Raw genomic sequence first — 21,590 nt, forward strand, 5'->3', positions numbered from 1 at the left:
ATCCATCCATCCATCTATCCATCCATCCATCCATCCATCTTGTGGTGATGCTCGACATGCTCTTTCACATGAGTGATGCGGTAAACAAATGAAATCATCAAATATCACCATAGGCGTCACTCAAATATTAGCTCGGCAGCAGAGTCAGCAGAGAGGAACCGAATAAATGCCGCCGAGCTGCCGAGATATCCATCACACGTACAGTACGTTTGTCTCTAATTCCATTACAGTTCAATGATAGATAGTAAAATATATAATTCATTCTTTGCGATACGGCATAATCCCCGAGGATTTTCGCATTTTTCTCGAGTCAGTGACAGATCAGCAGCCTGAGTTTCTCTGAGTCTCACTGCTGCCAAATACCTTACTAAAGTTGGACGACACCCAAATACCCTTAAATGAGCACACAGTGATGTGTGAAGGTGTCAAAGTGAGCACTTATTTAGACAAAATAATCGCAGCAATCACGTTCATGGGTCATTAAGTGGAGGTCCTACATCGTGCACTGAGCTCCCTCTCATTAGTGAGATGTGAAGGAACTAACCAATCATGACAAAATGAAGAATTGGACATAATCTGCCTCCTCGAAAGAGCCATAGGCGTGACAAGATCAGGACTTGGACTAATGTTGGACGAAACTCTTCATTTCCTACCGAACCGTCCTTAAGCATTTAGAAAAAGGCAACCTTACGAACTGAAGACAAAGCTAAATGTTAGACTGTTAGAAAATGGAAAATTTAAAATGGAAGCTAATGTATTTGTTTACATTGGATGAAAACCATACTATGCTGTCCTATTTCTAAAACAAACCAGCTAATGCTACTTCTGACTTGAATCAGTTCACCAGGTAGGCACATCACTCACCATTTTGCTTGTAAGGTCCAGCTTGAAGGACCGTGTTTACATAGTAACAGTTGCTAGGATGTATGATTAGACAACAACTGTTTGGGGGCAGGGGTTTGGCAAAAGGTCAATTCTCTTATTTTCCGAGTTCTGTGAGTGCTTCAACAGTAAGACACAATATATCCTGGAAGGCAACATGCATTTACAATAATAAAGGAAATAATTTAAAAAAAAATATTAATGACAATGCGATAATAATGCAGTACGTTTACCGCAGTAAGACACAATATATCCTGGAAAGCAACATGCATTTACAAAAAAAATAATTAATGACTTAATGCGATAATAATGCAGTACGTTTACCAGCCCTCTTTTTTTTTTACCCTCCCTCACATCGAAACATTCCCAGCTATTGCTTGAAACTTCTATAATATAAGTCATTCCTACCGCACTGTTTCATCTCATTTAAAGAAAACAAAATTACAAATCAGTGGAATGTTCCCACTGTGGAATGGAAAAATGAAAAAAAAAAAAAATAAATAATGAAAATAACATTGATGTGGCCCCCTTACCCTGCAAGGAGCATTTCAAGCTCTGACTCAAACCAGTCCTTTTTATTGTGAGGTCACGGTACTCAACACAGAAGACCATGTTGCTCCGTACTGTGTTTTCTTAAGTACTTAAGTGCCTTAAATACTAAGGACAGTGCCAGGGGCAACAGAACCCAAAAACACCTTACAATAAGATGGGCAAATGAGATGTGCTTTATCAAAGTATCAAGTGTCAAGCCAAAATGGTTATACTTCCATGCCATGACCTATTAGTCCATGGTGTTGACCTTTTGACCTTTAGACTTTTGATTTGAAGAAGTCAATCACCACATCATCACACAGACTGACATAAAAGAGGAAAAAATTAAAAATGCTAACGAGGTCAATTGTTGCATCTGAGAAGGACAGAGTGAGCCTGCATAGTTTTTTCTGTTACATACCCTGCCTTTAACACTCATCCAATCTGACACATTTACAGCTGGAAGCTCCTGAGTCCAACCTCAGTCTTTCCACCGATGTCCACTAAATTGAAACGATGGACTCGGTCCTTCGGTCAAGGGCACCTTGACTTGAACGCAACGAGGAGGAGGATTCCCGGGATTCAAACGGACACCTTTCTCGTCAGCAGCCAGGAGCTCTGACCTGTGAGCCGTCACGTAGTTAGTGCTCTACTGTAAGCACTGTACTGTATGCATGTGTTCTGCATAGTTCCCCTTGGATAAGCATTAGGTTTTACTTGATCTCACTGCCCTAAGCTTTCCCTGTGCGTCATCCCAAGCTCCCATCATGCAGAAGGATGTTTCACTGTATAACATTGTAAATGATTAAAAATAGCACTGAGGGAAGCATGGGAAGGGGATGGGATGGGAGCTGGAGTGGGGGGGTGGGGAGGGTGGCATCATATATGTCTGCAAACATACCACCTTGTATGTATAGCATTCACAGAACCCATGTTTTCTTTTCGTTGCGATCAGTCGTTTTCATTTTTTTTCACGTGTGTGTATCAGAGCTATTCACCATGATTTAGTTCAAAGATGTTTACAAGTCCAAGTCAAGTCAAGCCTCAAGTCTTTTCTTCCAAGTCTAAGTGAAGTCTGAAGTCTTTTCTGCCAAGTCCAAGTCCAGTCTTTGAGGACGAGACTGAAGTCCGGTCTTGAGTCTTTGTTAGTGTTTGTTTCCATGGTAGTGTAGTGATTCTGTGCTCACCCAACCAGAAAAATGAACATATTTCATAAAGCTAATTATTTATATCCCCAGCTGCACTCTCTACTTCTCTCTTTTTCTTTTTCGTTTTATTTAATCAAATCCACTAAAAGTATGTACCTATTCTCCTTGTCAAATTGTGTCCATTATTCTTTTCTCAGTCTGTCCAGTTTCTCTCTTTTTGCTTTTTCGTTTTTTTTTTAATCAAATCCACTAAAAGTATGTATCTATTCTCCTTGTCAAATTGCGTCCATTATTCTTTTCTCAGTCTGTCCACTCATGTGTAAACATTGTAATAATCTCAGCGACTAAATGTCATCTTAACCCGGCAGAGACCAGTGTTACTAAGGTGCAGAAATGAACTGTCAGAAGGCCTACCAATATACACGGCAATGCACAGTGATGGAGCACATACCTGCAGACTCAGAGCAGGGAAAGTCTTACTGGGGTTTTAACTAGTGATGCACTGAAATCAAAATTCTTAGCTGAAAATGAGGGAACCAACCAAGGCCGGAAAAAGCGAAACACCTCGAGGTGATAAAATCAAGGCACTGCGGATTGCATGAATTAATATTAATAAAGTAATACTTGCCAAAATAATTAATTGTCAAATGTCTAGCAGAAAAAATAAAATCAACCGATCAGTCACATAGGAAGTTAGAACAGAATAGCGTACCTATTATTGTTATTTGAGGAACTCTCTTGCAGGATCTCACAGAACAACGAGCCCCTCATCTGGCACACTGCGCTGTGAGCTTCTTCATCTCCAAGCGGGTTCTCCACGTCTATCGCAGCCTGGATCATTTCATGTATGCGCTGCTTTATTCCCTCATCCGAGTAATGACCTTTATAACGTGGCTCAAGTAGAGTTGCGACGAGTGAAACGTGTGCTGACAGACTCTATGTGGGTGAACTTTTCACCCCCCTCTTGTAATGTCAGCATTACACATTTTGCAAATCGCTATCCGTGGGTCTTTCTCAGATATATTGAAATACATCCACAATGCAGACATGTTGGCACTTAGGGCAAGCCGTTTTACACATTTAAATGCCAGGCTGGATATGTATTGCAGATATCTCGAACGCGGTTTTGCCTAGATGAAACGAAAACGACTTTACCTTACTGAACAACAACGTCCACGGTGTGTCACAGTCCTCAACTGTAACCACTTACTAATCCTAGCATAGTGCATGTAACTTGTAATAATATTTTGACAGACTTAAAATAGCACAATCTGACAAAAACCTACTTTCACGTTGTGTCTAAGGGTTAAGGCAGTTATTATTTTTCCACGACCATGGCAGAGCTCAAAATAAATTCAAATATTTTCCCACCACCATATGATTCATAACCCACATTTTCTGTGACATAACCGTATAGCTGACTTGATACAAAACATTATTGACTAAATTCCTCCACAGGCAGGGGAGCCCTGACCCTGAGGGGATGGTGGGTGTGTTGAATCAGAGTGATTCAAACAGACAGGGTGTGAGAGAATATAAAGAACTGGAAGGTCATATTAAAGTGGAGGGGGTGGGTAGTAGAAAGTGTGTAAGTGTGTGTGGGGGGGTATCATTAGAATGTAGTTGCACAAGGCCAGGAACTTGGTGAAAGGTGAAGGGTTAGTGGAACAACAGTAGGAAAAGGAAGTGTTTGTTCAAGAGATATATAGAGATAAACCACAGTCTATACTGGTATCATATCACTGATGTAAATTATGTTTGCAAAATGGATTCATGGATTATGTCTACATAAGCCTTTCGGTTGTAAAAAAGCGGCCCGAGAAAGTGTAAAGAGCCATCCACGTCAAATACAGTAGGAACCTCCTGAGTTAATGTTTGTTCCTCAAGTGGTCTTGGATGATTCAAGGTGGACAATCTGGCATCTGTTCAGTCTGAAAAGGTTGGAGTTGAATGTAGAAAAGTAACCATTTTTTGCTGAGAAGAGTTATAGCCACCACTTTTGGGGGTACATAGCAAAGGTGGGACCAAGTCGTTGCTTCAAAAGTGGTTGCCAAGTCGTTGCTTTGCAAGTCACAAGTAAGTCTCAAGTCTTTGCACTCAAGTCCGCGTCAAGTCTCAAGTCAAGACAGGCAAAGTCCGAGTCGAGTCCAAGTCCAAGACTGAAAAGTGTCAAGTCAAGTCCCAAGTCCTGCCGTTTCTGTTTCGAGTCCTTTTGAGTCCTTTTAAACTAAATAATAATATATTTACACAGAGTCAAAGGGCTCAAGTCCAAGTCAAGTCACGAGTCACTGATGTTAAAGTCCAAGTCGAGTGGCAAGTCTCTTTACATTTTGTCAAGTCGAGTCTAAAGTCATCAAATTGACGACTCGAGTCTGACTCGAGTCCAAGTCATGCGACTCGAGTCCACACCTCTGGTAAATAGTAATGTCACACAAAAATGAACCAAAGAAATAATCGGTACTAGACGTCGGCTGGACAGCACCAATCTTCTGCTTCTGTCTATTTGTCTTGATTCTGCCCTGTCATGATTTCTATTATGCTGAGATGCTGGCTGCCAAAGAAAGGCACAGTTGCATACAATTTCTGAGCTTTGTTTATATACAGTATATTTAGTGTGTTAAATGAATGAGGAGAATTTTATTTAATCCTTACCAGACAAGATTGTCTCTCTGACGAAAAATCTTCACAAATATGTATCTGTCTTTCACAGATGGAAACACAAAAGGAGTGAAAGCAGCTTAAAGACGAGTTAAAGACAGTTAAAGAAAGAAAGTGAATTTCTTGTCATTGTGACACAGCACACCACTGCACACAATGAAATGTGACCGCTGCTTTTAACCAGAGGTGTGGACTCGAGTCGCATGACTTGGACTCGAGTCAAACTCGAGTCATCAATTTGATGACTTTAGACTTGACAAAATGTAAAGAGACTTGCAACTCGACTTGGACTTTAACATCAGTGACTCGTGACTTCACTTGGACTTGAGCCCTTTGACTCGACAAGACTCGGTACTTTCCCCAAAACCCAAAGTGATCTGTGTAAATATATTGTTATTTTGTTTGAAAAGGACTAGAAAGGACTTGAAACAGAAACGACAGGACTTGGGACTTGACTTGACGCTTTTCAGTTCTGACTTGGACTCGACTCGGACTTTGCCTGTCTTGACTTGAGACTTGACTCGGACTTGAGTGCAAAGACTTGAGACTTACTTGTGACTTGCAAAGCAATGACTTGACCCCACCTCTGCTTTTAACCCATCACCAAAGTGAGCAGGGGGGCAGCTTGCTCAGAGCACCTCAGTGGTAACTTGGCAGCTGGTGGACTCGAACCTGAAACCTTCCGGACCTAAGTCTGCTTCCTTAACCACCAAGCCTCTGCCCAAAAAGTTAAAGCTGGTTCCAAGTTATCATGTGCAAAGCATCCTTCCAGGAGGCTCACGGCCACTTCTTAACGCCATGTCCACACTGGCAGTGAGGGCATTAACAAATCTATAAATAAGAGTTACAGTAAGTGACTCCCAAGTAAAATAACAAAGATCTTCAGCCTCTCCAACTCAATGTTCATTTGTTCAGCTTGGTCACACTATGACGTAATTGCCCGTAATTGTCATGACCTCCTGAAGGATGTGGAGCCCCAATTAGTCCTTTTTTTTTTTTTTTAACCACTGAAGCCTTTAATTTCTCTTTTGTTTTGTAAGTGACTCACTACACAATAATAGCTTTGATGCCAGCAAGAAAATGCAATTGCAGCGTAAAATCGTCACTGCCACTGAACATTCCTGCAAACTGCAGATACAGTGCAACTCGGTTACCTTGGATGGTTGAACGTTAAAGACGTGTGCTGTTGTGTTTCGCACATGTCAAAATACAAAATACGTATGTTGTAATAATGTTTTCCTAGCTAGGTTTAGGGAAGTAAATGCCAGGGTTAAAATGACATCTCTGTTTCTGTTTCAACCTTTAATTCAATTAAAAACATACATATTAACATTGTGGTTAATGTCTAGGTGTTTCTGTTGGAGGATGCCTCAGACTGTCGGAAGAAATTACAGAAGCTTCCAGCAGAGGGCACTCTAAGAAGACATTGTCATATTTTCATTTTGGCACTAGTGACAATAAATAGAATTAAATGCTTTGTTAACGCAATGTTTGAGTTTGCCAATCTACAAATATGCATCAGCGTAGCATTTCGTTTTGCCAACTGTAAATCCCTCTGTGCCTGTGTGCTCTGCATTACCAAAAGCTAATATGGTATTTTGCTTTTTGTTGTTAACAGACAATCTAAAAAGTCCTCCTGGACTGACAAATACAACACGAAAGAGCGTAGAGAGCCATTTATTTTTTGGATCTTCATCAAAAACGTTGACATTCTTAACGCCTCTGTGCCTGCACAATTGAGGATACTTAATTCGTTTTACACAAAGCTTCTGCCAAGTCATCTTTACAAGTAATATTTATGTTCACATATATTTGAATGCCCACCGACTGCTTTGGAACGGCGTCCAAACACCTTCACTACCAGAGCTCATTGTTTGTTTTTCTTTAATCAATCAATGGCCAGACTTCAGAAAATCAAGGGATTTGCAAGGGAAGAAAAATAGTGACTCGGAACATAAATGTCAGGAAAATGTCGAGTAAATATTAACGCCCTTAAGTTCTTTAAACTTGCACCTGCACCATGTAGTGTCTTGACAACAAATCTTATGCCTTCCATCTACACCCAGTCCCTCAACGGTAAGAACAGAAAATAACTTAATTGCGTTGTTAAAAGAGAAACGGGTTGGAAACCAACTATCTCCATGTCATATTTCGCAACGTCACATACAGCCACATCTCCAACATCCCGTGATTCCAAACCATCTCAAACATACAGGAACTCTTTAACTATATCTCCCACCTGACCCATCCTTAACTGTCCTTCTGATCTGCTCTTCTTACACACAGTCCACAGTTCGATCTCCGATCTCCGGAAAAATGCAAACAATTGTTGGCTGTAGAAATAACCCTTGTGTAATATCTTTCATCAGAACGGGTCAGAGAAGGACAATAGCAGCCATGACGGTTTTTAATTAAATTGGGATATTTGCTACAGTGTTTGTGTTATCTACTATTTAACTCCAGGATAGTCTGATCCATGGGATAAATCCTGAGGATTGTTTCACACTAAGCTAATATTTTAACGAAGCGGAACAGAACAACTATGTGGCTGCTCTGAGACTGTTTATTTTACCAGACATATGATCAGCTTATGCCTTGAGAAAAAAAAAAAAAACATACAGTATATGCAGTGCAGTATTTCTAATGTCAACGCGTACGCAAAACACTGCAACCTGTGGCCTCTCCGGTTAATGAGGGCCCCCCCTTTAAAAAATGAACAGTTTGGGGCCCGCTTGAATCCTAGTGGGCAACTCCTGCAACATTTGCACGACGGAAACCTTACAGATATCTTCATATATAAAGTAGAGTGATTTAGTATACATTTAAATACGGTCTCAAACTACATGATGGTGCTTTAGTCATGTGCGCCAAGAGCTCTTTCTGCACTTTAAGGTGTCATAAAAATAAATACATAAAGCTAATAAAGGACTAAAATTAATTTCCTTTTTTTTTTTTTGTGGAAAAGAAATTGACATGTTGTCGTTTATACGCACTGTCTAAAAGAGTTTTTGTCTCACGCGAGCCTCTTCAGCTTGAAATATCTCGACACCCAGCATACGTTTGTAGAGATGACATAAACATTAAAAACTCTATAAAGCAAAATCTATTGAGTTATACCCTTGCATATTGATCTTAACATTTATATAATAAATGGCCGGATTAAACAGCCAAATGGGCCGCATCCGGCCCCTGGGCCGTAGTTTGCCTAGCCTGTTTTAGATGGTTTAGACATGTATGGAGGAAAGAGAGTGAATATTTGACAAAGGATGTTGGCGACATCTTGTGGCAGGGCAATAAAATGAAAATACATTATATATTATATATTGCAAATATATTTTGGTCTAAAAAACTTTTTTTGTATTAATGGTGTTGGTGACTGCTACTACTTTTTCGTGTAGTAATGTTTATCATTTGTATTTGGATATTTATATTTTAATGTGTATTATAATTTTTATTTGTTATTTTAAATGTATTTTTTTCTTGACAGAAAAAAACAGAAAGGTAGAATTTTTTTGCAAATTTATTAAAAAAGAAAAACTGAAATATCACCAATAAAGTAATAAATCCATCATTTGGATTACATGTATAAACACATGCATCACTTTTTTTTTTTTTTTTTTGTCTTTCTGTTCAAGTAATATATAGAAAAACATCCTTTCAGGTATTGAAGAGTTGATTTTTGTTTTTTTTTCAGTTAATCGTGATTAATGGCGATGGTTCAGATAGTCCTCATACCAATAATAACGACAATATTGTTCTTTACTAGCAATAAAGAGGATTTTCTTGCACAAAAATTCACTATGATTTAAATAACGTGTTTAATTTCAGACAGATTTGAACTGTATCGAATCAAATCAGAAATGAAAGCTAATTCAATTAAGCTATACAATCAATTAGTGGCTTCGTCCAACCTGATAATGGTGTATCACAATTGTATCATCCCGCCCTCCGACTAATGGACCAGAACAAATTGTATTTATTAAGATAATTATCAGTACAGACTGTCATTTTGTTACACTTGTTACATAGATGTATTTCCTTCCCCTAACGGTGGAGTGCAGTGCCCCTATTTCCTGCGTTATTTTACTTTATTTATCTTCCTTTTCACACACGCGGCGTACAGTTATGACATGTTAAGCTTTGCCTCAGGTGGTAGAAGCAGCAACTTGCACACGCCAAACACATTTATATGCCAACAAAGTGCTTTGCCAAAACCGTTTCTCACGCTGTGTCTCCTGCACAGACGCACATTTAGTCTCACTGATTAAATGCCCTCTGTTTTAACACCGACAGAGCTGTAGCTGGTGTGATCTCATGGACACTGATCTCCTTAATGCCACAGCTTGGCATGATGAAGTTGGTTTTTTTTCCCCCCTTTCTCCAACTGTCACCAAATCAAATTTTTTTTTTTTCCCTTTCTCCAACTGTCACCAAATCAAAGTAGCAGGAAACATCACTCTCATCATCGACTCTCACACTCAGGATGGGAGATCTTGCGGCACGTTAAACACAGAATCCGTTTTAATCTCCGCGATAGATAGAGTGTGGCATCGAACTGTGGCCCGATCTCTCGGGCGGGTTACACAACAGTCTTTAATGCATTACCGGGTTTTAAATGTTTTCTAAACCTGATGATCTCTTCAGGTTTCCACACGACACCCTTTGTCTAAGTCTCTCTTCGAAGTCATCCTGCATCAAGGTCTGAAAAAGTGTACAGGGTATAATGTCGGGACAGAAGGATCGGTCAGGTGAGATATGCCAGAGGAAAATGGACAACATGGTGAGAGAAGACCTGAGCAAGAACAGACACGTTTCACATGACTCCGATATTTATATTTCTATTTCTATGTTTGCTGCTTGTATAAGTAGTTCAAACGGAAATTATGACAAGTCGAGACACACAAAGTGATTGGGTGAACGTCTTAATTTTTCTTTAAAGACAGACTCGTTTACACTGCGCAGAGAAACTTTTCAAAGATGTTTGGTTTTTGGTTCATTTTGCTAGCTTTGGAGTTTCAATTTCGCTGGAATTTATTATGTGTAACCGACCCGAGCAGACCTTTTAAGAAGGTAGCGGATGTAAGTAAGACATGTGACCGAGGCAAGCATCTTTACATGAATCAAGTGTGAGTCATAGACAGATGCAGCCCAGATAATCCGGTAATTTTTCAATATAAAACATCATTCAGAATCAGAAAATAAATAAAATGGAAATAAACGGAAATAAACGGAAAGTTATGCATTCTTTCTGTGCAGCCCGGTACCAGGTAATTGATCCACGGACCGGCCCGGGGGTTGGTGACCACTGCCCTAAGGGATAGTTGCCAAAGAATTGATCTTAAATACATATGTATTTTTAATAACTATTCAGTTGCACCACTTGTCAATTCAAGAAAATAAGAAAGAAATTACGCAAGAAAACGTTAAGAAATACGCAAAAACAGTTGTGCAGTTATTCAATAAATGAGACTTGAGTTCAGAACCTGACTGAAAAGATTTGGATTTTGAAACGAAAAAAAAAAAAAAAACTACTGGAAAAGACAAGAATGTCACAAAAAAGCAAACTATTAGAGAGAGTAAAACCAAATAAAGACTAAAGCCTAAACCCAGCTTCTGAAATTGGATCAAAACCACCAACACACAGGAGATGTCAGCACATTCTTTCTCCTATTCACTAATACAGTGTCGACCTAAGAGCCAAAAATTACACTTTCCCACCCAAGTCTCTGAAACTTATTCTGTTTTTGACAATAATAAAAGTATAATTGAACGCAACATCCGACTAAAGGGCGTTTGATTTCTTTTCATTCTTATTATTATGCTCCACACCTACCGCATTTTCCGGACTATAACTCGCACTTTTTTTCCATCCTTTGGCTGGCTGCCACCTATATATTAAAATATATAATATCACGTTTGTTATTTTCACACTGACAGCCACCAGAGGGCACTCTAGGCTTGTGTACCAGTATCTGCTACTACTGTACCACTGGAAATTTAAATGCCGTTATTTTCACACTGACAGCCACCAGAGGGCACTCTAGGCTTGTGTACCAGTATCTGCTACTACTGTACCACTGGAAATTTACATGTTCTTTATCACACTGACAGCCGCTAGAGGGCACTAGTGCGACTTATCCTCTGGAGCTACTTATATATGTTTTTTTCTTCTTCATTATGCATTTTTTTGTCTGGTGCGACTTATAGTCCTGAAAATACAGTGCTAATAAAAAAAAAGTGTGAGCACTGACGTATCCATCCATCTAGTTACCCAACTATCTAGCTATTCATCCATCCAACCATATGTCCAATCTTCATTTATAGATGTGGGATTGCTGAGAAAACTTAAATACTAATACTACTAATAAGTTGTATTATTATTATTATTATTATTATTACCTTTTTCAAGAGCATTTCAGAAAATAAATTCAACACATCATCACTCAGTGTCTAATGACACACTGTGGTCACTGAATCCTCATTATTTCATCATGTCCCTTTTAACTTGCTTGAAAAGCACAAACTGTCAATGTAACTGTCCATACAGGAGAACAACCTGTTCTGATACTTCACCTCTGGAACACAATTGTTCAACAACAGAACTGCAATGTCACCAAAAAGAGATGTAGAAAAATCCAGGTTTCCTCCAGTACTTCAACACTTCTTAAGGACAACTGAGACATGTTCAGATCAAAATTCATGCATCAATGAAGAGGTATGAACTCTTCCCCCTTTAAGACAAACAACCCCTTCCTGGCGTTCTTCAGGTGCACAGCCTCACAGAAGGAGGTGTCGGTTCGTTTCAGTCCGCCTTAGTCTGTGAGTCCGAGCTGTAATTTGGTACAGCAAGTGAGTAAACGTCCTTCTTGACCTTTCTGGGTTCTCCTTTGCTCTCAGACCACCGACCCAAGGACTCCGATTTTAACCACCCTTACAAACATTTCAAGTTTAATCCTGCCAGATGCAGGTTTAAATGACTTTGAGATTAACGTCAAAGGCGAAGCTTGGGCTGTTCATCACCTCCAAGGAATATTTTTTAGATTTATCTTGATAAATCACAATTAATTGTAATTGGAGGAGATGTAAAGGTGAAACAAAGTTCAACAGAGACAGCACTAAACACCATGTAGACGACACAATGTCATACGTCAAAAGTGAAACTGGATTCAAATTGTTGTAAGCAGCTGTTCCTCTAACCATCGCCATGTGTTGTTGGTTTGATTGCTACACAATCTTAATTTGTGCAAACAATGTGCTAGAGGTTCCAAAAAAAAAAAAAAAAAAAGGAAGAAACTGAACTGGACCGATGATGTTTCAAAAGACCTACAGCTACATCAGTGAGCGCTGCTGCAACAATATTCCTTGGAATCAGTTTTCCCACAGACACAGTAATTCCCGTTCGAACAAAGTCTGCCTGTTGTCGACACACCACAAGAGTAACAATGGTATGAATAGAAAGGTTTGTCTATGGATCAATAAATCTGCCACTTTGCACGTGGCTTTTCACAGGGGGGAGATCTTCTGAGCCACCACTTTGACACACTTTTCCCAAGGATGTGAATGGAAAGACACAAGAGAAATGTGCCTTAAAGCTGTCGTTTTGAATAAGCACGTCATTGCTTACGTCAGCCTCATGGGGGATTTATTGACAGTTGGGCAGATCACAGTTAAACTGTGGTTGGTGTTTTTCTTTTTTTTTTTTGTTTGTTTGTCTTTTCTTTAGATTCCGCCCCCAAAAAAAATCTTGTCATTTAAAAGCAAACAGAAAACACTTGGAATTCCTGCAGTTATATGAGCAAAACCGCGGACGACTGGTCGAATTTCTGCTGCCGCTGAATAATGTCCTCCTTACATGTAATTAACCATAATTAATGGAACGACTTCAAAGATGCATTTGCTAAATATATCGGTCCTCTTGTCTCGTGACTCTGTTCTACTGTGTAGGACAATATGTTGAAACCACCAAAAACCCGCATATATATATATTTTCCCACTGCGAAGGTTCAGGAGGAAAGACTGAAACGACGTTTCAATCATGCAGTTTCAGTTTACTTCAACACCGTGGTTCTTAATTTATTTTTCTGTCTAAATATTAAACCATGAACCTGTTACGCACAGGTGGGTTTGGGAAGGGAGGAAAGCACTTTTGTCAAATCCCCACCAAACACTGCGGAGCACAATTTAATCCACAGCCAATATAGTAATTACATTTTTTTTTTTTTTTTTTTTGCGCTGTCATTATCATTATTAGATCAAAGCTCCAGGCTGGGGAAACATCAATATTTGGAGGAGCTGGGAAGCATTAGTCTCAGATGGACACAGGGCTTTCCCTTGGCTTCAGACCGCATCAATAACCACTGTAGTGTTTCTTCTACTCTGCTCTGAACCTGCTTTGTGTGCCGGGCGTAGGTCAGTGAAATTATATCCGCTCCAAAAGTGGGCTACAGCCGTCAATGTGAGCTGTCCATTACTCTGAGCCTGTGGGATAAAGTTAGACGGTGCTTGACGGCGCGGAGATGCTATCTTCTTCTAGCTGCGAGAGCTGCGGCTAACGATTGTTTTTAATGTGGGATAATGCGGAAATTTATCTCCATGTTGACAGATGATGAAGTTATGTTTTATTTTAAGGAACACAAGACAATTAGTCAAAACTAACTTTAAAAAAAGAGAAACTTTTTAGTTAATAAAGTTCAGGTAGTTAGCTAACAATTTAGTTTTAGGTTATATTTTTCTGTTTCTATAACTAATGTTTTCCTTCTTCTTTTAGGACTTGGTTACTACTTCAAATTTATTTTCAGTTTTTTTTTTTGTTTTGTTTTTTTGTTTTTTAAAGCATCAAAACATTTCTATTGTTGAGGCAGGAGGCAGTTAGCTATAAATTTAGCTTTAGGTTATATTTTTCTGTTTCTATAACTAATGTTTTCCTTCTTCTTTTAGGACTTGGTTACTACTTCAAATTTATTTTCATGTTGTTGTTTTTTTTTTTTTAAAGCATCAAAATATTTTTATTGTTGAGGCAGGAGGTAGTTAGCTATAAATTTAGCTTTAGGTTAAAAGCATTGAAACATTTCTATTGTTGAGGCAGGAGGCAGTTAGCTATAAATTTAGCTTTAGGTTATATTTTTCTGTTTCTATAACTAATGTTTTCCTTCTTCTTTTAGGACTTGGTTACTACTTCAAATTTATTTTCATGTTTTTTTTTTTGTTTGTTTGTTTGTTTTGTTTTGTTGTTTGTTTTTTTGTTTGTTTTTTTAAAGCATCGAAACATTCTTCCTGTTGAGGCAGCAGCAGTTACAGTTACACTCCCGGAGTGCGTAAATACCCCCGGCGCTTCTCTACACTCACCTGCGTTCCTGAGCTTCTTATTGCGGTACACGGAGAAGATGACCAGCAGGTTGCCCAGGATGTCGACCACGATGGTGAAAATGAGGAAGCAGCCCAAAGTTGTGGTGACCCACGGCGGGCGGCTCAAGACGGTATCATTAAAGTCCAACGAGGTGTTGTTCAGGTGAGAACCATTTGTGACCATTGTACAGGCTACACACTACAGGCTGGACGCGCCACGGCTCCTCAAGAGTCTCAGCACATGGAATCCAGAGACGCCGGTGCCAGTGTTGGTGGTGGGATTCCACAGCTTTGCAGCTCCATCGTTCTCCACATGTTCTTGTTTGATCTCCGTCTACTTCTCCCTTCACTACTACTACTTCTTCCTTCTCCTTCCCTTTCCCAGTTGCGGTGGATAAGCTCAGGTTCTCCCCTCTGTCCTCTCTCACTCCTGCGCCCGTGTGCCATCCACTTCGCATGTGTGACATGAAGCTGCAACTTCAAACCTTCCACGCACCATGTGATCAAAACAGTCCGGGGGAAATGAGCGACCCCCCCTCCTCCTTTTTAAAGGGATAAATACCGACACTTGGTGGTAGATAGTGGGAACTGCAGCAACAGCTCCACCGGCTGGAGGTTGTCCTACTTCTTTCCCCATTTAGCCGATGTGTGTTCATTCATGGATTCACGGTCTCTTTCTTTGCCCCATATACATCCATTCAGATTTATATTGAAGAATCATTCAGTTTTTTGTCACCAGGAAAAAAAATTTTTTTTAAATATAATTTACACTTATTTACTTCCCTGGCACTGTAATTGTAATGTTATTGTTACACTTTAGCCTGACATTGATTATTCTATTGGCTATTTCAAACAAAGTGTTTTTTCCGACTGTTTTTTTTATAGCTTAATCATAAAAACTGTGCTTGTGTTGGTAGTGCATTGTCATAATTTCCATGATGGGAACGTCTGCACAGTTATTTGTTATGGATAACAGCATCACAATAAATAGGTCACAGCCTTCCCCTCCTCCCTTTTATGCAAACGCGCAGCTTATTCAGCCTATTCATTCAGATTTCTGATCTTGATATCGAGGAGATATATATATATATATATATACCATGAAATGGTAAAATCGCAAAGTAGAGTCAAGCTAGTTATTATATTATTTACGTATATATTTACTCTTTACGAACCTCCCCCACACTATTATTACCCTTTCCCCACACAATTATCTGCACACTAGAGTAGCATAATGGAGACAGAAGACATACTGTACATATTCGATACATGAAATACACGACCAATTCAATGTATATGCACAAGAAAAGGTAAATGTAGTTTGAAATTATGAATAAAAAAACCAGATATGATGCAGAGAGTTGATATTCAGGATACAGGCAAACACTCGCTCAAAACACATCACAGCAACAACTCCAAAAATTCGGTGTCCCATCAACAACAAAAATAGCAACAACAACAACAGTACCCTGTATGTATGTGTTGCAAAATGTCTTTTTGTTTATTTATATACTGTTTTTTCCCATTTAAGGCTAGAAAATATTTTTTTACAAAAAATAAAAATATTGGAAATTTAGATTTTTTTTTATATACCGTGAAATATCATAATATAGGGGGAGCGAAAGGAGAACCGTGATATAGAGAGGGAACACTCTATACATATATAAGCACATACATAAACACATTAATACATTCATACATACCTTATTTTCCAGACTGTAAGTCGCTCCGGAGTATAAGTCGCACCCTTGCCCTCTAGCGACGTTCAGTGTGAGAATAACGAACGTGGAAATTTTCAGTGGTACAGGAGTAGCAGATACTGGCACCGGGCCTAGAGAAAGAAAGAAAGAAAGAAAGAAAGAAAGAAAGAAAGAAAGAAAGAAAGAAAGAAAGAAAGAAAGAAAGAAAGAAAGAAAGAAAGAAAGAAAGAAAGAAAGAAAGAAAGAAAGAAAGAAAGAAAGAAAGAAGGAAAGAAAGAAATAAAGAAAGAAGGAAAGAAAGAAAGAAAGAAGGAAAGAAAAAAGAAAGAAAAAAGAAAGAAAGAAGAGGAAGGACAGACAATTGCAAGGACAAAACAAAAGCAAATAAAATTTTTTGACTTAGTTCTCTGTACCCTAAGTCAGAGTAACTCTAATATTCTAAATGTTCTCATAAATATTCTGAACTTTTCACCTTCACATTAAATGATTTGTGTCAAAAGTCCATTTAAATAAACTATCCGTCCTTCATCGACCTAAGTCGTTATTCTGAAGTAATCAAGAACGGGGACATTTGTTCCGCTGTAGATCGACAGCTTGTAGCGTCTGTTTGGATTGAAAGCAAAAGTAGGTCACACAGTGATGTCAATAGGAAAAAAAAAAAAACAAGAGGATTTTGTCCCACACAGACAGATTTGTCCTACTTATCCCAGCTGTTTGTGAACACGGCCTATATATTACAAAGCGCAACGATGAGGCAGACTGTCACGTCCAGGTCAGACTTGTTAACGACATTTAATGCACGACGTGGTCCAGAGACACTTTTTGCTATGACAGACTGATTGTTGCGTTACTCGTCGTGTGTCATAGCAAGGAATGGTCAAACTCCGAAAAGCTGAAAAGACAAAGTCTACAGTAGTTCTTCTTTCTATGAGTTAGAGCAAAGTCTCTTTGCGCAAAAGCAAGTCTTGGCTGCATACAGCGCAGACCAGGAACTCCCCCGCGACATCCCCTTCACACCAGTTGGTCCTAATAGAGAACATTCACTCTCTTCTTGCCCCGTTTGGGCAGCTAACTAAAGAGATCAGCTCCTCTGATGCATCTGTAGCAGATGTCCATCCATCCATCCATTTTCATCCGCTTGGCCGTTACCAGGTCACGGGGGCAGCAGTCGCCACCCAAATCACATTGCACCATACCAACCCCCCCAAACCTTCCTGCGGGTGGTGAGTCCACTGGAAGGTATTAACCGCCCTAACCGGGATTCGATCTTGCCCAGGAGGTGAACCCTGGGGTTCTACACCAATGACAGAGACATTGCCTCTGGGCCAAAGCGCCACTTGTAGCAGATGTTATAACTCTAAACTCACTTAAAGCATCTTCTAAGGAAAGAGGTTGAGACGGACCACGGAGTGAAAATAATTAAATGTACACTCATGGAGTGTCTGTCAGCACACGTTTCACTAGAGATCTATTTGGATCCCCTGCAACTGTATTTGTATCTGTGTTATAAAGATCATTACTTGAATGCGGGAATAAAGCAGCGCATACGAGAAATGATCCAGCGGTTGACTTAAATGCACTTTGTGTTTTTATGAGAGAACATATTTATTTTTACACAACTTTCAGAATGCCAGTAGGCCTGTACATTATCATTTAATGTCATTTAACTTATGTGTAATAAGTGGGGTCAAGTTTAACATTTCATTTGGAATTTTATTTTATATTGTGCATTGTTGGTGGCGCTTTGGCCCAGAGGCAATGTCTCTGTCATTGGTGTGGAACCCCAGGGTTCACCTCCTGGGCAAGTTCGAATCTCGGGTAGGGCGGTTGGTACCTTCCAGTGGACTCACCACCCGCAGGAAGGTTGGTACGGTGCAATGTGATTTGGGTGGCGACTGCTGCCCCCGCGACCCGGTAACGGATAAGCGGATGAAAATGGATGGATGGATGTGCATTGTTGGAATGAGCCAAATAAATATTTTCATAATTTTGTAATACTTTTATTCTTTGAAACATGAATATTAATTCATTCAATATCCTTGATTTTATTGAGGTTTTAGTTCACAGTCATAGCCATAAATGCAATGATATTCATTATTGGCATAATGATTTCTTTCGGTGTTTCGGTTTCGGTCAACAACAATTTTAATTTCGTCGCACCCCTATGTATATATCTTCCATTAAAAGGCACGCAACATGTCCGTATTGCACTTTCTACCGCTAAAGGGACAGAGAAGGAGGAGGAAGTGGCTAACAAGTGGACTGGAAAAAGAAGAGGAAAAGAAGTGTGAAGTATTGTGGGGGTGGGGTAATCCACAACAGTGTGCAAGTGCCTACTACTCACTCACACACACACACACACTGTTTGCCTTCCTCTGCTGTTATTACCTCCACCTCATCTTTCTCATCATCGTCCTCCTCCTCCTTCATCTCCACCACTGGGAGGGTTGCTATGACAACAGCACAGCTCCACCCAGAAATGAGCTGTGTATGCTGGGAAAGAGAGGATTATTGGGGTCAGTGTTCTTTGCACGCCTGTGGAAGGATGTCTTTCTCTCTCTCTCTCTCTCTCTCTCTCTCTCTCTCTCTCTCTCGCTCTCTCACACACAGCTTGTGATTAAATACAGTGTAAAAACAAAACACTGGTTAGTTGATATAAATAGAGAGTATGTTTAATTAATTAATTAACCCACTCTGGGGTTAAAATGTTGATTAGGACTCGTTTAACTTTGCCACATTTTTGACTTTAAAACGCCGCGATGATTTCGATGATTTAACGTTGCACTTCCAGCGAGTTCAGAATTAGCATGAGTAAATTAAAATACCGTCTTACATTGATTTACGACATCATTTTCATGTAAAAAAACAAACAAACGAAAAACGTCGGATTCTAATGTCTGCCTTCAACTCCGGGAGTACACGCAGTGGTCTTTCTTCTTCGGCAAGAACCTCAGATATGAAAACCTCGCGTCTGTGATGTTCTGCCTTCAGGACGACACCCAGTTCTTCCTCGGTCTTAATGAGCTGATGTATGCAGCCCTGCTGTATGTGAAGGTACACGGTGTACTGTGTGACCTGACTGTTCGTGTACAAGGTTGATCGATGCGAAATATTAGCCGTAAGGTACTGAGAAAATACTGTGCAGGTTTGAAAGTGGTCGTCCAAATCGAGAGAAAAGAAAAGGTGGTAGCCTGGTTCTATTCCATCTGTATACCAATGTATGTGTCCATGGGCGATACTCTTAATACAGTACTTCTCAAATAGTGGGGTGGGCCGCCCTGGACATAAGTGGTACCACTGCTGTATTGCTTGAATAACAACAAGCCTCCAGTCACTAGGTGGCAGCAACTCATGCAGTGGTTTGTATAGATAAAAATATACATGTTCTCAGGTTCTCAATAGTGTTTCAATTCGTGGGGGTGTGAATCGGAGGGGGGCGGGCGTGAAAACATTTCTGTCCCCATGGGGGGGGCATGACTGAAATTAATAATCTTGATTGTTTGTATACGTACGGGATACGTTTTGTATTCGTTTTGGATGACCTTTTTGAAACAAGTCTTACCTCTGGATTCAAACCCAGAACCCTTGCCGTTCAAATCCCAGAGTAATGTGGAGGGCATCATCCCAAGGGGTGTTGTTCACCAGTATGGTGCCAGTAGACTGAGGATGAAGAGGGCAGGGGAAGGTGAGGAAGAGAAGCAGTAAGGAGAAGACGAAGAAGGAGATAAAGAAGATGTCGTTACGTCCGGACATAGAAGGAACCAGGCGGGACTCAAACTCAGCACGACGGCGACTCTATTCGGGTGCGGCAGGTTTATTTACAATGGGCAAACACAACGACACTTACTTTTTTTTCACCAGGCATGAACTCCAAACTCCAGAACATCGACTCCAAAACGTGGCACAACGCACAGGAACTGAACTGCAACCGGACCTCAAACAAACAGAATAATGATCCCACAAAGACAGGTATATATACCCGGGGCACCAGGTGACACGAGTGAGACCAATCACAGAGACACAGGTGAGTGTGATCACACTAACACCACCCAGCAGACAAGACGGGGAAAGGAAAAACAGACAGCGCTAACAGATGTAGTAGAAACAAGGGAGAAACATGGAGAAGACAAAATAAGAAACATTAGAAAAATGTTTACTGTTTCTGGAGCTGAGGTTGGACTGGCATCACCGCAGCGACAACACGCAGGTCCTTCACTGTACAAAGGCAAGCCAAGCATAGCTGCTAATGCTAACATTAGCTTGCCGCTAACAGAATAAACAGGACCTTAACACAGGGAGTTAAACAGAGTTAAACTCGGAGCGTTAAATACGGGGAGTTAAACCGAGAGTTAAACACGGGGAGTTAAACAGAGAGTTAAACACAGGGAGTTAAACACAGGGAGTTAATCAGAGAGTTAAACAGAGAGCATTAAACACAGGGAGTTAAACAGAGAGTTAAACAGAGAGCATTAAACAAAAGGGGAGTTAAACAGAGAGTTAAACAGAGGGCATTAAACAACGGGGAGTTAAACAGAGAGTTAAACAGAGGGCATTAAACAACGGGGAGTTAAACAGAGAGTTAAACACAGGGAGTTAAACAGAGAGTTAAACAGAGAGTTAAACAGAGAGCATTAAACAAAGGGGAGTTAAACAGAGAGTTAAAAACAGGGAGTTAAACAGAGAGTTAAACACAGGGAGTTAAACAGAGAGTTAAACAGAGAGCATTAAACAAAAGGGGAGTTAAACAGAGAGTTAAACACAGGGAGTTAAACAGAGTTAAACACGGAGCGTTAAACACAGGGAGTTAAACACGGAGCGTTAAACACAGAGAGTTAAACACAGCGAGTCAAACCCACAAAGTTAAAAAAGAAAAAGAAGAATGAGACGATAAGGGTGCAGAAGAAAAACGAGAGTTGAAGAGCGTGGATGAAAGAGGAAAAGAAAAAGAAAAAATAAAGAATAGGAACAATAACGGAAAGAAAAAGAAAATAAGGAAGAAAAACAAGAAGAAAGAAGAAAAAAATAAAGAAACGAGGAGAAAGAGAAGATCAAAACGTAGAAGAAAAAAAAAGAAGGATGATGTTATCACAGAGCTCCATGTCTGGAGGTCAGAGTAGTCGGAGTTTATCTATAGAAGCAAAGCTGTGGTCATTATTGTTTTTTTGCCCCCGTTTTATTTTTTTAATTCTCACAGAATTCTGCTCTGCTCCTCACTCAGTCTCACTTGGTGATCACGGTTGAGATGTAAACACCCCTCGCTGTGAATCAAAGATTCGACGGCGAACACTGTGAATGTGAATTGTTAATGAGGGCTGTGTGTTACGTA

At 39.9% G+C, this 21,590-nt stretch overlaps 1 protein-coding gene across 1 annotated transcript in view; it reads right to left on the reverse strand.

Annotated features, from left to right (window-relative positions):
• The window catches only part of mtnr1aa (melatonin receptor 1A a), a 32,868-nt gene extending 17,300 nt beyond the window's left edge, over positions 1-15,568 (reverse strand). The window contains exon 1 of the mRNA XM_008317816.3: positions 14,565-15,568. Within this exon, the coding sequence (XP_008316038.1) occupies positions 14,565-14,748 (184 nt within the window). The 5' untranslated portion in view covers positions 14,749-15,568. The remainder of the gene's footprint in view (positions 1-14,564) is intronic.
• Between the last annotated feature and the right edge of the window lie 6,022 nt (positions 15,569-21,590).

Source organism: Cynoglossus semilaevis, chromosome 9 (assembly GCF_000523025.1).
Source record: "Cynoglossus semilaevis isolate Cse_v1.0 chromosome 9, Cse_v1.0, whole genome shotgun sequence".
NCBI lineage: Eukaryota > Metazoa > Chordata > Actinopteri > Pleuronectiformes > Cynoglossidae > Cynoglossus > Cynoglossus semilaevis.